This window comes from Chelmon rostratus, chromosome 7, assembly GCF_017976325.1.
Source record: "Chelmon rostratus isolate fCheRos1 chromosome 7, fCheRos1.pri, whole genome shotgun sequence".
In the NCBI taxonomy this organism is placed as follows: Eukaryota; Metazoa; Chordata; class Actinopteri; order Chaetodontiformes; family Chaetodontidae; genus Chelmon; species Chelmon rostratus.
Genome location: NC_055664.1, coordinates 15969094 through 15984139, shown reverse-complemented (window position 1 = coordinate 15984139; position 15046 = coordinate 15969094). Strand labels below are relative to the sequence as shown.

General features: G+C 39.9%; 3 protein-coding genes across 6 annotated transcripts in view; 2 read left to right on the top strand and 1 right to left on the bottom strand.

Annotated features, from left to right (window-relative positions):
- The window catches only part of LOC121609197 (SCO-spondin), a 55512-nt gene extending 54393 nt beyond the window's left edge, over nucleotides 1-1119 (bottom strand). The window contains exons 1-4 of the mRNA XM_041940771.1: nucleotides 1062-1119; nucleotides 820-934; nucleotides 549-636; nucleotides 34-222 (exon numbers count right to left, since the gene is read on the bottom strand). The gene's annotated coding sequence lies outside the window, so the exon portion shown is untranslated. The remainder of the gene's footprint in view (nucleotides 1-33; nucleotides 223-548; nucleotides 637-819; nucleotides 935-1061) is intronic.
- Nucleotides 1120-1981: 862 nt separating this feature from the next.
- LOC121609604 lies at nucleotides 1982-4880 on the top strand. Of its 2 annotated transcripts, XM_041941276.1 has the most exons (10): nucleotides 1982-2112; nucleotides 2285-2590; nucleotides 2723-2776; nucleotides 2883-2918; nucleotides 3066-3176; nucleotides 3279-3303; nucleotides 3417-3457; nucleotides 3552-3602; nucleotides 3709-3821; nucleotides 4556-4880. In XM_041941276.1, the coding sequence occupies exons 1-10, from the start codon at nucleotides 2064-2066 to the stop codon at nucleotides 4685-4687; spliced, it is 918 nt and encodes a 305-aa protein (XP_041797210.1). In that variant the 5' UTR covers nucleotides 1982-2063; the 3' UTR covers nucleotides 4688-4880. The 2 variants fall into 2 exon arrangements, with proteins under 2 accessions (XP_041797210.1, XP_041797211.1); XM_041941277.1 differs by lacking the exon at nucleotides 2285-2590 and having other exon boundaries at nucleotides 2010-2112.
- Nucleotides 4881-9310: 4430 nt separating this feature from the next.
- Nucleotides 9311-14259, top strand: spa17 (sperm autoantigenic protein 17). 3 transcript variants are annotated; one of them, XM_041941158.1, is made up of 4 exons: nucleotides 9311-9489; nucleotides 11007-11211; nucleotides 13284-13382; nucleotides 13551-14259. In XM_041941158.1, the coding sequence occupies exons 1-3, from the start codon at nucleotides 9475-9477 to the stop codon at nucleotides 13337-13339; spliced, it is 276 nt and encodes a 91-aa protein (XP_041797092.1). In that variant the 5' UTR covers nucleotides 9311-9474; the 3' UTR covers nucleotides 13340-13382; nucleotides 13551-14259. The 3 variants fall into 3 exon arrangements, with proteins under 3 accessions (XP_041797092.1, XP_041797093.1, XP_041797091.1); XM_041941159.1 differs by having other exon boundaries at nucleotides 11010-11211; nucleotides 13284-14259; XM_041941157.1 differs by having other exon boundaries at nucleotides 13284-14259.
- Nucleotides 14260-15046: the final 787 nt, after the last annotated feature.

The window sequence follows — 15046 nt, the reverse complement described above, 5'->3', positions numbered from 1 at the left end:
GGCCTTATAAAGAAAAATAGGCAATTCAGCCACCTTAACAGGAAATCCAGAGGTGCAGACAGAATCTACAGGGCAGGTCAGACACTGGAGGACCCCCTCGGGAGAATGTAGTCCTGGGGGGCATAAAGAGAGGGTCCCATTTGCTGGATCACATGAGAAACCTGCAGGACACAGCCTGCAGTCCACGCTGTCCTCTGAACTGATCAGACCTGGAAAACAAGGCTGCAACATCCAAAAATAAGTAAAGACAAAGGCAATGACACTACCTGTGATACAGCATCAAGCACAGCTGAACAGAGCATTTTCACAGCTGGACTGGTCACACGCAGGTGTAACTAATCATTCATTTTATAATTGTTAATAGTTCCACCTGTGCTTTTCCTGCTATAAAAAATACTTGTAAAATGTCTTGATTCTGATTCATTGCCAGAACAAATATCAAGTGCAGTATGCAATTTTAAAAGGAGGGGGTGATAGAAAAAAAGTTTTGGTTTTGGGAGTTAGTGTGTTGTATAGTGATGTGTTTTTTGCCCACAGCTGTCTCTTACCTTACAGTCACTGATACTGCTTTTCCCTGTGTACAAGTTAAATGTTCCTGCTGGACATCTATGAGGTGGAGATACATTGCCAGGACAGCTATATAACAGAAAAATATTAATTTATTATCTATATTTTAGCTAAATGTGGTAATTAAGCACATTTTGTTTTTTATGTGATCTCTCAAAGGAGCAAAAATATACTTGTCTCAATATACTTGTGTGAATTTTGTACAGAATAAAAGTGTACAGGTCAGTAATTTCAAGATGGTTGATGACTTACAAATGGCCAGCGGGACACTCTAAACAAAGCTGGCAGGAGACATATTTTCCCTCTGGACACTGATCAATGTCTGTGTCTTCACTGAGGGAGACGTCTGCACTCCCTTCAGATGATTCTGACATACATACATAAATGTCAGGAAGGATGTCATTAGTCCATATGTTTGACTGTCTAGTCAAGGTAGTTTTGTTTCTTCTTCAAGAATACCATAAAAAAAAACTTTGAACAGACATTGATCTTACCTGTGGTGAGTCCAGGTTGTGCCAGCAGCAGAAAAATCCCTGAAGCTGAATAACAGAACAGGCGCATTACTTTCCATGAGCACATTGTCACTGTATGTCTAACCAAGGCGACACTAGTTCTATTTGCCTGTCAATTTTCATTCAGCACTGTTTGGTCCGAGCCTACATGACCAACTGTTTAAAGGAATGAAAGTGAGAGGCCCTCAGTCACCGAAAGTGAAACACGAGCATGAAATGTGATTCCCATGTGATTGCTCTAGCTGACAATGGTGCACAATGATGTTCCGTAACTGTACCGTTCACTTTCATAATGCATGCGTGTGTGCGAAAGCTAACCTAGATATTGTGTCTGTTAGTGGATCACTTCAATTATTTATGTTACCTGTGTAATTCACTTAGGGGTTATAAAGAGAATAAAATATGGGAAAGATATGAAAAATCAGATGGACTTCTGGAATCAATTAAATTAATCCAGAGGCTAAAGCTGAATGCTTTGTCACAAAAAAAGCTTTGTCTTCAAAGGGTGTGAATTTGAAAATAAATTATTCAGTTTTAGTGCAAAATGAATGTCAGACACAACCTCTGTTCAAGCAGAGAGTGAGCTGCAATGATGCATCTGCAGATGTGTGCAAACCACATTATCATGTAGTGTTTCTTTTTTTAAGGCAGGTGCAAAATGTTTACTTTGCAATATTCATGCATACATAAAACGTTTATGGTTTATTTGAATGTCATTTGATTATCATCATGTTTGAGAATATGCCTTTGTCCTATTTTTAAGAGAGACTTATTTTGCAGGAAGTTAGGTGCAATAAATGGAAAGTTCTGAATTATTTTTACACAGTTCTGAATATTGCCACAATACCACTTCCTGGGCCTTACCCAGGCTTGGAGTGCATGGGTGGGTATTTCAGCATTTTTCTGCAGGTGCAAGCATCACCAGACTGCGAGAGCAGAAGATATTTAATTGCACATTTTGAAGCAGCGGGAATCAAAACAACAATGATGATCTCGGCCCACTTCACTTTGCTCTTTTTTTGGGTGACACAAGGTAAAGACACAAGTATAAACTTTGTCATTGGACTGGAAATTAGCAGTTGTGTTAAATACATGTGCGTGCATTGAACAATGCACTGATCTTTAAATACTGTGCTCTGTATTTGATGTATATATGATGCAATATGTTTTTTTTGTAAAGTAAATAAAATTTCCTTTCTTTGCAGAATTTGTGAACTGTGTTAATATGAAGACAACCGTTGATCACATGACTGTAGCGTTAGGAGACTCGCTTACATTAGATTGCACCTACAATTGCTCCACCGGATTTGTTCGTGGCTGTTGGAGTAAAGCATCAGATAGCTCTGGCTGTCATGGGATAATCACAAAAAGCAACTTTTGCACATTGTCTCTTCATCTATCAAATGTGACCACTGAAGATCTGAAGAAGAACTACACTTGCTACACACAACACACAGATGATTTTCAGCTTCAACAAAAAACAGAGCGTATTGTTTTACTGCAGCTGCAAGGTACATAAACATTATTATATGAAAATCAGTCTAAGATGTATCTTGTCTATTGCCATTCTTCTTCAGGTAACAGGTGAACAAATGTTACAAAGAGAAGAAGTAGATTTAATTTCAATATGTGTTTGCTTTCAGCTCAAACAAGAGCCCCAAACCGGACAGTTACCCCAAAGACTGAAACTAAAAATGGTGAAGACCTTGTATGTTCAAAAGAAAAAAAAAATCTACAATTGCAACTAAACATTATTTGTTTGCGTTATATTTAATTATACACAATTTGTTGTACATTTCTCAGCATCTCTTCCTGCGAAGCCAAAAGATTCAAGTGGAGGTAAGATGTGACTTTGAAGCAGTCCAGAAAATAAAGTTTATCATGATCATGCATGAACGTATTTTATATAATTATGTAAATCTATATGTGGAACTGAAATGTTAACCGATGCAATCTAAGTTAATATTGCTGTTTCCATGTTGACAGGAGAACTTAGTGGAATTAAGGTTTTAGCAACAGTTACCGTCACTGTTGCCATGGTGCTTGCAGCATTGGCTGTTTATCTGTGTCTGAGCAGACAGAGCTGCAATTGTAAAGGTAATTACAAAATGTTGCATTATGAACATAAAGTTGTCTGAATAAGATAATGCACACAATTTTACCTCCATACCATTGTGTTAATAATGTCACACATTCCAGGGGAGCCTGTTCTGTCCAGGTCAGGGTGAGTACAATTTAAGAATGACTATTTGGGTAAATCTGTGTTCAAACGGATGATTTTGCAGAATTCTTCATTCAGATTTCAAAAGTTGATTTCTTTATCTATTATCATTTCAGCTCACCACTACCCCCTCACTCTGTCCTCTCACCAGTGACTGGTAAATTGCTTAAAATATCTAAAATAAAAAAAAAGTGCAACAATTTCAGACTCCAAATGCAGCCCTGTCATTCAAAACCTGTGATATTCCCCAGGGCCACTGTCCACACAAAGTGAAAGAGTGACTTTGAGGATTCCTACACCAGGTAAGATGATCAGTCCAAATAAACCTCTCTTAAAGTGACACAGCATCACGGCCAACAATGCTCAGACTGGCAATTACTGATATATTAAATCGTTTCTTTGCCCCAGAAAATGAGAGCGACACCGAGGTTCCATATGCAGACATAATGATCACTGTCCGAGGCGTCAGTACACCAGAGCTCACTCAGGTCGGCTACTTGACTCCAGGGGATCAAAAAGAGGTGAGGGACAAGACTTCCGAGTCCACATACTAACTACTTAACTAACCACTTATTAAAGCTGCTAAATGCCTATGTTATAGTGATCACTTATTGTTTACTGCTGTTGGTGTACAAGAGGGCACAATGAGCTGTGCTTTATGTCAGCTGAAGGCTTAGATAAAGCCACTAAGCATCGGTCACTATGGGGTTGTCAAACAAAATACATAGAAATGTGGGGTATGTTCTCTTTTCTTCACAATTGCAATACTTCTTAAGTTAATCATACTTGTTTTTACAGTTTTGTTCATTCTATAAGCAAGGTGCTAAATAAAGACACAGTCAGTTGCCAGTCTGTATGTAAACTAGGAAAGACCAGATATTAGAAACATCCTTCAGTAGAACACAACACAATTAAACATCACCATCCTCCAAAATAACCATACATTTGAATCAACACCTTTTTGAAACTGTGTCAAAAATGATTATGGTCTTGATGAAGTCTGGAGTTATTGCAGAGGGGCTGGGTTAGATTTCAGTGGTTAAGTCAGTTAGGTGTACATAATAAACTGGAAACTTGTTTTTGAAGTAAAACTGAATACTTAGAATAAATGTGTTGCTTTCACTTTTAAATGCACAACATAATGCGACCAGTTGCATCTTTTAGTATCAGTGATATAGATTATTACTATCATCATCTTGAGCCAGTCTTTCTATTCCCAACATGCCACATGTTTTTTTTTCTGCTTCTCCTCCAGTGCTGGGGAGATGACTTGAGGTCTCACCTGCAGTCTTCACGTTCAGCAGACAGACTGCATGTCCCCCATCCCAGAGACATCAGCCGCAAGATGAGCACCAACTCTGAGTACGCGGTCATCACATACGCCTAACTGAGGTCGTTGCTGCTGGAAGAGGAGAGGGAGAAAGAGCACACACGTCTGGTTTTATTATACTTGCCTATATACGTTATCTGTGTTGTTTTATGTAATGCTAGTGTATATGTAAGTATATATTGTTTTTTTATGACTTCTATGTTTAGAATTAACCCGAATATTTTACCAATAAAGCTTTTTGTCCTTGTGAGTTTTATAATGTTTGAGCCTTGTCAGTGCCCGTAGTTAGAGCCGTTGCCTAGAAACGGTTTTCAACGAAACACAGTCGCTAGGCAGGTATAGCATTAAAAACTAAAGATTTGAGGTAGCAGATGTTACTAATAACTTTTGTTGTCATACTTTCTTAATCTTTATGAATACATACTGAAGTAATTTAAGTGGTGTGTGGCGACTACTTGGGTACTGTATGTAACTAACGTTACAAACGTTAAGTTAACGTTAGCTTACCTTTATAAAGGTCGCAGTGTTAGCTTCGATGCTGCACATTAAAGAAGAAAGTAAATTACTACGAAAAACTTCTTCCTAAAAAATGTCAGCGTCTTTCTCCGCAATTCACCCGCGGGTCCCGCCAGGTTTTGCTGCCCTTGTGGAGGGACTGGTCAGAGAAATATTACGAGACCAGCCAGAAGACATTCCTGCATATGCTGCAAAGTACTTCCAAGATGTTCTCAGTCAAGGAGAAGGTAACTGCAAAGTTATACGTGGTAAAATGAGGCCAGTTCCATTAACTACTGTCAAACATTATTTCATCATTATTGTGAATTTGTGTTATTTAATTTCAACGGAGAGGGGATTTTGAAATGAAAGAGCCAACAATAGTTAGCTTTGATAAAGTTGACAGTGCAGCTAATGAAAAAGATAGCAGCTCTGCTTCTGACCGAGATATACCCCAGTCTGAGTCTGTTATCCTTACATATGTAGACATACTCAGGTGAGTATGTGTATGCTCATGAGTTAGGAATGGCAGACAGTAAGGGAGGTGCTAAATAAGAGACTGCAGTTGTAGATAAGGAGATAAACTCATAAGGAGGGGACAAAATATGAAGTTGAAGAACCTCTAGAGGTCTTGCCATATTCTGGGCTAGCTGTTTGGATGTATGTGCAGCAGAGCTTGTGGGAATGATATACATGGCACTGAAGAGGAAGGCTCAAAACCCCAAACTGGGAACAGTGCTGTACAGTCATCGTTGTCTCAATCTGAAACCCCGGAGGGCAGTCAACAAGAAGCAGAAGAACAAGCAAAAAGAAAAAAAACAAAAGAGGAGGGAACAGGTTCTGGGGGGATACATACAAGTTTAACTCATATAGCGGATGGTTTAGACAGTAATGTGATACCAAAGGAGGATTCATTCATTAGCTTGAAGATGTTCCTGAGGCCCAGCAGGTTAAGAAGACTGGGGTGAAACAGCCAGATGAAGAGGATTCACTGGAAATATTACAGACTAAGATATTAGAAATGCAACAAGAGGACGAATTCATGGAAGTTACCACAGTAGCAACAGACCAAAGTATATCAGGTACACAAGACCCAGAAAAACCTGAAATGGTTAAGAGGAAGTTAACTCTGAAGGAGAGGAAAAGGAGAAGGTGGACACGAATGACTGTAATTTAAATGATGGTGAGGATGATGCGAAGGGAGAAGGTGATTAAACCATCAGCTCATCACATCAGCCCACGAGCGAGGCAGACTAAGAGAACCCAGGGGATGAAACCGATTGGAAAAATTAAGATACAGAGAAAATAAGAGGAGGAAAATCTCACCAGAATGAGTCAAACGACCTCAACTTCAAAGAAGACAAGACAGCAGACACAGCAGGAGGAGACAAAGAGGTCAAGAAATTAACGATGGCGGTGTGGAAAATTACACGTCACAAGTAACCTTGTCAAATACATCAACTGCTGCAATGGAGACAAAGAGTGAAACTTTAGAGGCAAGTGTATAGCAACTGCAAGAGGAGAATGGGGAGAGTCGGGGAGCACTTGTAAAGTCACAGGCAAGGGGATGCAGTGGTAGAGGTCACAAGAGTTCAGATGAAAGGAGAGAGCGTCAGCAGACGATCTTGTAGGAGAAGGAAAGCTTGATTCTGAATTACAAGTGGAGAGTTATGCAGTGTGGGAAGAGGGCCGTGTTGGGACCTCACCTCATGGATGAACAAGGCCCACATGTCCACCACGCCCTGCTTTGCCTTTCCACTGCAAAATGAAGTTGATTCAAGAGGAATAGCATTTTCAATTAAACATTTGGACTTTAATTGGTCTCTGTAACAATCCTTTAATTTTAACTGGTACCCCATTATTAACAAATGATATTAATAATTTTGTTGCTGTTACTGTAGTTATTTGTATCAGTAACTATATTTAATATCTGCTAATAACCAGACTTGCTTCTACCAGATGTCAACAGCAGCATCAGCCCCCCTCAAAGTGCAGATCAGTCGGTTGCTGAACAGCAAGATGAGGAAAGGCCACTTGGGTCTGAAAAGGACCCCACAGAGCCTGAAAGCAACAGTGATGAAAAGGTAAAGTTTGATTGATTCATCGTATTTATATGCCTTATCATTATACATCAACATTTTTGCAATGAGAAAATAGCCCTGATAGTTTAACATTTATAGCCATAACTTGCATGATTTGACTATAATAGAGGCTGTTGCAACTCATCATATCTCCTCCACTTTTATCAGCAGGCTAAGATTAAATGTTCAGTTTCAGAAAGAGGTGTGTCTGTGGCTAGGCTACAGCCATAGACATCCGCTCTGCTCCCATTCCTGTCTCAGGTAGCCTATATAAATAAACCCTTCAAGGACAATCGACAGTGGCCCTCAATTTTTTCCCCCATGGACTCTCTAAGGCTAGGTGATTGAAAATATCTTCAAAATAGATCATTCTCTGGATGACGTATGGTCATTGCGCTGGTAAACTCTGAATGTCATCAAGTGGGTCACAATCAAAATCTCACGTCACTGAAATGTGAAAAAATTCTGGTTTCAGTTTCAAAGTTCACCGTTATCTGTGTCTTTCTTCTTACACTGGCATGTTAAAGATGCCCTTTGAGGACTTGCTCTGCTGCATGCTCATGAAGCTGTAATACTGTGCTTTGTTAGTGCCAGATACACTCTCCTCCTGGGAGCCACCACAGCCTCCACAGATTGAAACTTGATTCCGTAATCTATCATCATAAAAGACAGACTGAACAATTCGTCTTGTGAATTAGGCCTTTAACATTTTTACTGCTGTCACACTTAGCCCCGTCTAATTTGTCTGGACCAACAGGGCTCCAAACACACAGGGAGGGAGTGTAGGAAGGGGTTTTAAGAATGTTGCCATGGTAACCCCTCACCATCCTGCTCCCTCTTAGTGTCGTCATGGAATTAATAGGAGATGGTGATGCTGATAGTTGCTATGCACCATCTGTATTAGTAATCTACCTCTAATAGCAGTTTCTAACTGACTGATTGAAAAGTAAAACAGCACTGTGTATGTATGTTTTGTTACATGCAGTGCTATTTTGTATACTGTTTAGTAACAAAATTTATTTCAGCTGGAACAAAGCTACCACAAAATGGTACAACATATAGGCCATCTATTCTAACAGTGACCTAGCTGCAGTATCTCAGATACCTTTTTTAGTTTAATTTTCCAGCCTTTGACTCACTGTTTACACATGTCCACTGTCATGTTCCTGTGCTTTAATCATGTTAGGTAAATAAACATTTTATTACACACACTAATGATTGAGCTAATATTAGCAGACTGACCCTATCGATTACAGTAAACTGTAAAAGTAAAAGTAATTACAGTGGTTATCCTTCGTACAAATTAACGAGGTGAACTGATTGATAAAGCAAGTCGTCTTAGTGAAATCAGGCGTGAGGCTAATTTAACATATTGTTTGAAGAGCTGGTTTACTAACCAGGAGAGCGTTAATGCCAGAGATATAACTCAGAAATGGACGTTTTCTGTTTCTCTCCCTCTCCGTCTTGTCTCTGAGGCTGGCAGAGGAGTGTGGGCGGCCATACCAGCTGGGATCAGAGGGATGGAGAGGGCTGTAAGCTCACTCTGCCTCTAATAAATTTATAACACCTCCCAGTGTAAAACAGCCCAAGATGCTTTCACTGTTTTATTTTCACGCTATTAGTAGAATCTGAAAGTCAGCAATAATTGTTCTATGGCCATCTGGCTTTTACATAGTATTTCTATGTTGGTCATCTGTTATTTGTGGAGTTTCATTATTCATATCTTTTAGTAACACTGCAACTTGTAAATTTTTATGATGCTTAATGCATGTGGTAGTCACTTTGTGTTTTCTTTATTTATATCCAGGCTACATAGTTCATCATTTTTACATGTGTCAAACTTTAAATCACTGATCTAGTCTACATATTCAGCCTATTTCAGTTACTTTTCCGAAGTCTTTCGGCTTCGCTCTGTGAATGTTGAGGTCTGTTAAAGGTCTGTAACAGTAATGTGAACACAGTAGGTCAGCAGCTTTAATGAGACTAAAAAGATGGAACACATGCTGTCATGTTTGTAGGAGGTCCCTCTTTCCCTCCCTCCCTCTTTTTCTCTTCCTCTCCCTCTGACTGTATGTCTCTCTCTCTCACTCTGTGCGTGAGCGGGTGTTACTGAACATACAGTGATTGTTAGTAAGAGCCAGCGAGGCATCTGTATTATACCAGAGACTCATTTAAAGAGAGCTGTGCTGGGTCCACATAGAAATCAAGGCATACAAGTCATACTAGGTCAGAAGACTTCAGAAGACTGAAGTTATCTTTGTGTGAACCATGGACTGTCACAATGTAAGTAGAAGCTTCAGATTAACTTTTTGAATAGATTCATTTTTGTCTTTTCAACTGCTTAATCAGTTTGGTAGGTATAGGTGCACATGCAGTTAATTGGGTATTAGTTTGTTGTTCACTAATAGTGCTTGGTTGTCCCCAGACTGCATACTGCTGTTTGTGTTTTTGTTTTTGTCCTTTAACTATTGTAAGGTATATTATGTTAACCATAATTATGCCTCACATTATAGATTTTTCAAAGAATATTGATCACGTGAAGGCAGTTAGCCCCTAGGGTTATATAGCTTAAGTAACTTTGCTCAGCTTTAAAGCTATTTTTGTAATAAATGGATACTAGTACATGAGTTTTCCATCATAATATTTCAATTCAGTTTGTGCCAGTTTAAGTCTAAGGACCCTGAGGCATTAAAAACAATCAGACCCCTGAGAAGGTGTGTAGCCAGTAAAATCTAGTGCATCAGTCAGACATCTCTGCTGGTGCAAAAGAGCTGGATTCTGGCTGCTCAGTGAGCAGTCAGACAGAGGGGCTAATGAATGCATGGCTGAACAGGTGGGTGGTCACACTCCTACACTGGAGGGGTTTCACTGGAGACATGATGCACTGCTTTACCAAGGTAGTGGGATGACAGTGGGCTCATTCTGTGGGCTGCCTTTGTATGAAATGTCAATCTGTTATCCATAAGCAAAGCACGGGGCGTAGCCGATATGTGTTCGCCACAGAATTTGAATTGGTGTTTACATAACTCGTCGACAGCCATGGCGCTATTCCACTGACACTTTATGACAAGCCAGAATTTCTCCTCTGCCTACATCCTGTTTCCTTTGGGACAGTGGATGCTGTACTTTCAGTCACTGAATGAGCTGCTGGTGTCGACTACAGCAACATATTCGCTGGGTCATCCTTTTCTGTCCTGGTTGCAGAGCAAGAAGTTATTTTTTCCTTGAAAGAAATGTTAAACCTGACAGTTTTTTAACCAAACCTCCTGTTTATTTGAAATTAGAAGAGTTAGTTATGAAATTATAATATATGAAGGAATCTTTTTACACCAACCTTGTTTATTAGCAGCTTTGAATGATCAGTGATCTTATAATCTCAGCTCTTTTTGGGAATGAACCCAATCCATTTGTTAAATAACCAGTTTTTTTAAAACCTTTTCCATGTTAAACACACAGCAGATGATAATTCATTGCAAATGAGTCTGACTCAGACATGTTTTTGCCAGCAGTGTATTATACAGTGTATGACAAGCGAGGCAGAGAGAAAAAAGGAGGCAATGTAGGTTATTGACCTCCTGAGAGCCTCATTGATGTCATGTAATAAGGGTGAGCCACTTGGCAACAAGCACACATCCCTCGCTGTCTGAAAGATAGTGTTGTATACTGTGAACAAAATATGCTGTGACAATTTGTTGAGACTTACATTGTCACAGCATTGTTCCAGGAAAAAGAAGCATCCTGGCACGATCACGTAAAATACTACCCTTCCCTGATAAACTACTACTTTTTGGTCCTCTCAGCAGGAGGACTGCAGCCGACCCCAGGAGGAGGAGGACATCATGGACATCCCCCTGGATGACCCCGAGGCCAACAGGGCTGCTGCCAAGATCCAGGCTGGCTTCCGAGGCCACATGACCCGTAAGAAGATGAAGCCGGAGGACAAAGCAGAAGGGGAGGAGGTGAGCAGCACTGGGGATGTGCTCAACGGCAGCCAGGGGGACACAGGTCAGTGGTGTAGATCCATGGGATAAGACTAGGTCACATAATGCCATTAAAGAGGGCATTATGGCTAGTGACTGTAAGGATGGTAACAGAGGGTCCCATCAGAAGCTGTAACTACAGCAGGTAACAAGAGGTAAGTGATAGAGAGCGTAAGCATCGTATTTGACCTTACACAGAGTCTTGTGAGACTTAAGTTAAAGCAATTCTAGAATTGATATGTGATGTTTGTGCATATAAGGAAACAAGGAACATGAGAAACTGGACCCAGATGTGGAAGCTAGAGGCAGTTCAATGATTTATTGCACAAAGTCCAACACAGAAAAGGCTGTTAGGGAGGGTTAGGCAGGCAAGAGTCTAAACCAGGTAAGGTAGTCCAAATAGGCATACAAATCCAACAGGGAGCAGGCAGGGATCAAAGTCCAATAAAGCAGGAAAAGTCCAGGGAAACAAAGTAAAATTCTGGAAGAATGAATACTAAGAAAATCACTGGGAGGCAAAACACAAGGAAGATGCTGGAACACTAGACAACAAGGTACTAAGACAAGCTGGCAAGGAGTGACAGACTTAAATAGACTAGGGAGGGAAAGCTAATGAGGGACAGGTGAAACCAATCAACAATCACAAAGACGGGAAAACACAAAGACAGGAAGTTACTGAAACAAGCAAAGAGGTAAGTATATAAAGAAAAAAACAGACTACAAGCAAACCAGAGAAGCATAACACTATATACCACAATTAAATAAGTAAGCATAGTTGGATGTTTTATGGATGTTCTGTTGTCGGTTGAGCGTTAGTCTTGGTTTTAGAGGTGTCCCATTTTAAGATTTTAGGCAAGCACTCTGTGAGTATAACCTTTTCTCAGAGCCAAACACTTGAGCATAATGCAGGAACACAAGCTGATTTACCATTTTACACACCAGGAAAAGAAACCATTTAAAAGCTACAAACTCCAGCTACATAATTAAATACACCTATTAGAGCCCCTTATGGGTTATCCCTAGTGTGATTAATGCAATACATAACTGAGTGACTCATTTAATTACCCCATAGTTTCTCCAGCAACAGATGATTGAATCTTTCAGCTATTTTTTCCGTTATGGGGGTTATAAATGAATCTGCTCGTAGATGTGCTGTTGTCTCTGGGGAGAAAAGACATTTGCCAGAGTTCAGTTTACCTGGAAAATGTCAAGTTATAGTCCCACTGTGTTTTTCTGTTTTTATTTTATACAGCTGTGGGCGAGGGAATGTGTTCGAAGTTCAGTTACTTGGCAAAAAATGTTTTGCGCACCTGATGGCGTGTTTTATTTCAATAAGATTTGCTTTGATCCGTATACAAACTAAAATCATACATATCTGAGAAGGACAATTCTTAAGTTGTCATTGTTTAAAATCATAGAAATTTTTATATGTCTTAAATATAACTCCACATATCTACATCAGATATCCACACAGGTAAACATGTTAACCAAATAGGTTCTTCTGAAAAGCAAAGCTTTGAATTTATGGCCCACAAAGTTTCACCTTTCCTTGTAAGACAAAGCAGCATTTTCTTTGGGGATGTGGCTGACACAAGGGATCCTTGTCAATGATTCTCCCTAACCCAGTTGCTGGCTGCCTTGCATCCTTATGTAGGAGATGTATTTATAGCTCCAGGTGCATTAGGTACAGTATATGCTTCAGAGGGCCAAGCAGAATTAATGGACCTGTCGGACTGGAACAGAGCATTACAAACACCTCCCACTGGAGGAGACCCCCTTTTCACAACAGAATTAGGTTTTTGAGCTTATCAGTTATGTCAGCCAAGCTCTCAGCATTGCAAAGTACTTAAGAACTTAAAGTAAATTCAACAAACAGATAATGGAAAGTTCCACCTCCTTCGGAAACAAATTCTCATAAGTCGCAATTCAATAACAAGTTTTCTTCAGATGTATTTCTATAGTAGAGCCACCCACAAGGAATCTTACAGTTTGTGACCATGCATCGGAGCCTTTCACCTTGACAACAATAGAGTATACAGAGCTGTTCTTTCCATGCTCCGCAGTGCTTAACCACGCCTTGCCTATTTCTGTTTTTAGAGACAGGAGGATCGGGGGCAGTAGAGAGAGACGACACATCTGTGCCAGAGCAGTGACACCCCTGTCCTGACCTGGATGAAGAAAAAGAGGGGAAGCAAGGTAGCGAGAGATGGCTGGCATAAGCCTGCTGGGCTGGCTTTCAGGCACACCTTTTTACCCCAGGAGTCATTTTCTTTTTCAACACAAATTAGCAGTAGAAAATGACAGTTATGAGGGTGTGCTATGTGAATTTTGTGAACTTTAACACTCCTTCTCTGCTTTCTCCAGCAGTACGGATGTCTTTGACCCAGAATTTGCAACTCACTGCATGTACTTGTGAAACTTCTGGTAGTGTGCTAGTTTTTAGATGATCTGTGAATGTGAAAATGAATGTCCTCTAAATGCTAAACAGGGCTTGTTTTGGATGGATCAGTTCATACCATCTGTGTATAAATCCTTGTACACATCAACATTAGGCTTTGCGTAGTTAGTGGCTTGAATTATTTATTTTGCATTGTTTTCTGGTGTGCTTGTATCTTGACTATTATTTACCGATTTCACTTGCTTACAAAAATTATTAAAACATCAAAAACATCAAAAGAGAGGTAGCTATGTATGTTCTATTTATAAATTACTTACTTTGGATCGCAATTGCCTTGATTATGTTTCTGATCACATAAGTTCTCTTTCCACCTTTTCAAGGATTTTCTATAAATCTGATCTTCCAGAATAGAAAGCATGCAGTAATTACACTTTTTTTCACAATTGCATTTGGTACAGCTTTACCTTACGAGACACTGGTTCAATATGCTCCTTTGTTGTGTTGGTGGGTTTGACTTGTTAAACCAGGTGTGTGAAATTACATTGTCAGCGTTTGCAGAGCTTTCATGCTTTAAAACTAATTGAATAGTACATTGCTACTTACTTTGCTGTAGAGTCATGGCATTACACTAATAAATCCACCTTAAATATACGGTGAAATGTCTGTATTAAACTTCATTAATTAAAGCTCAAGCATCTGTTTGTTTCAAACAGTACCTTTTATGTCATCTGTCACCTCCATCTCTATTCTTCAACTGTGTGGTAAAGTTGAGATTTTTCATGACAGCAGCCAAGGCTGCTCATTTTTCTTTTGTCAGTGCAACATAAGCAGGGCTGCTAATTGGAAAGAGACGTTTTCATGAAGCTGCAACAATGTTTTGTCTCCCGTGTGGCACTCTTGCACAAGGAGTCTCTTGAATAATTCATCGCATAAAACTGTGCATTCCTCATATGTACAACCAACTACCAGCTACACGAGATGCATCGATTCAGTTTTTACTATTAATAAAAGCTATTAGGGCCATTTAAATAATTACACTGTATGCAGTTACAGAGCCTGCATCCATTAAACTCTAAAATGTTTTCACTCTGTCAACAGGTGCATTGTCATAAACACCACCACTGAGTGAAGTGTGTACCTGTCAGATATTTTGGAACACATGGCCTACCTTTATTGCAATAAGGCTGTTAAAATCACAAAAGAACAATGCAATTTTTGCTTCATTTGCCCAGGCAGTCTTGTTCGCTTTATGAGAAACAGGCCAGAGCATCTTCAGTCTCCCAGTGCTCCCACTCAGCCCACCTACACACATCTGAGCCATACAGCACTCTGCACAAATTCAAACTGCACATGCATTCTCACACAGGAAGACACAACCCATACTTTAGTATGCAGATCCCACTCAAGTCACTCATTCTCACTGTCATGCACACACACACACACAGACACACACGGGTTGTTG

What these genes read in the sequence shown, in the direction of transcription:
- LOC121609604 (XM_041941276.1), top strand. Translation starts at nt 2,064, where the DNA reads ATGATGATCTCGGCCCACTTCACTTTGCTCTTTTTTTGGGTGACACAA. An exon ending in GCCAAAAGATTCAAGTGGAG is followed by an intron (nt 2,919 to 3,065) that starts GTAAGATGTGAC and finishes CCATGTTGACAG; the next exon opens with GAGAACTTAGTGGAATTAAG. An exon ending in CCTGTTCTGTCCAGGTCAGG is followed by an intron (nt 3,304 to 3,416) that starts GTGAGTACAATT and finishes TTATCATTTCAG; the next exon opens with CTCACCACTACCCCCTCACT.
- spa17 (XM_041941158.1), top strand. An exon ending in CGGCAGCCAGGGGGACACAG is followed by an intron (nt 11,212 to 13,283) that starts GTCAGTGGTGTA and finishes TTCTGTTTTTAG; the next exon opens with AGACAGGAGGATCGGGGGCA.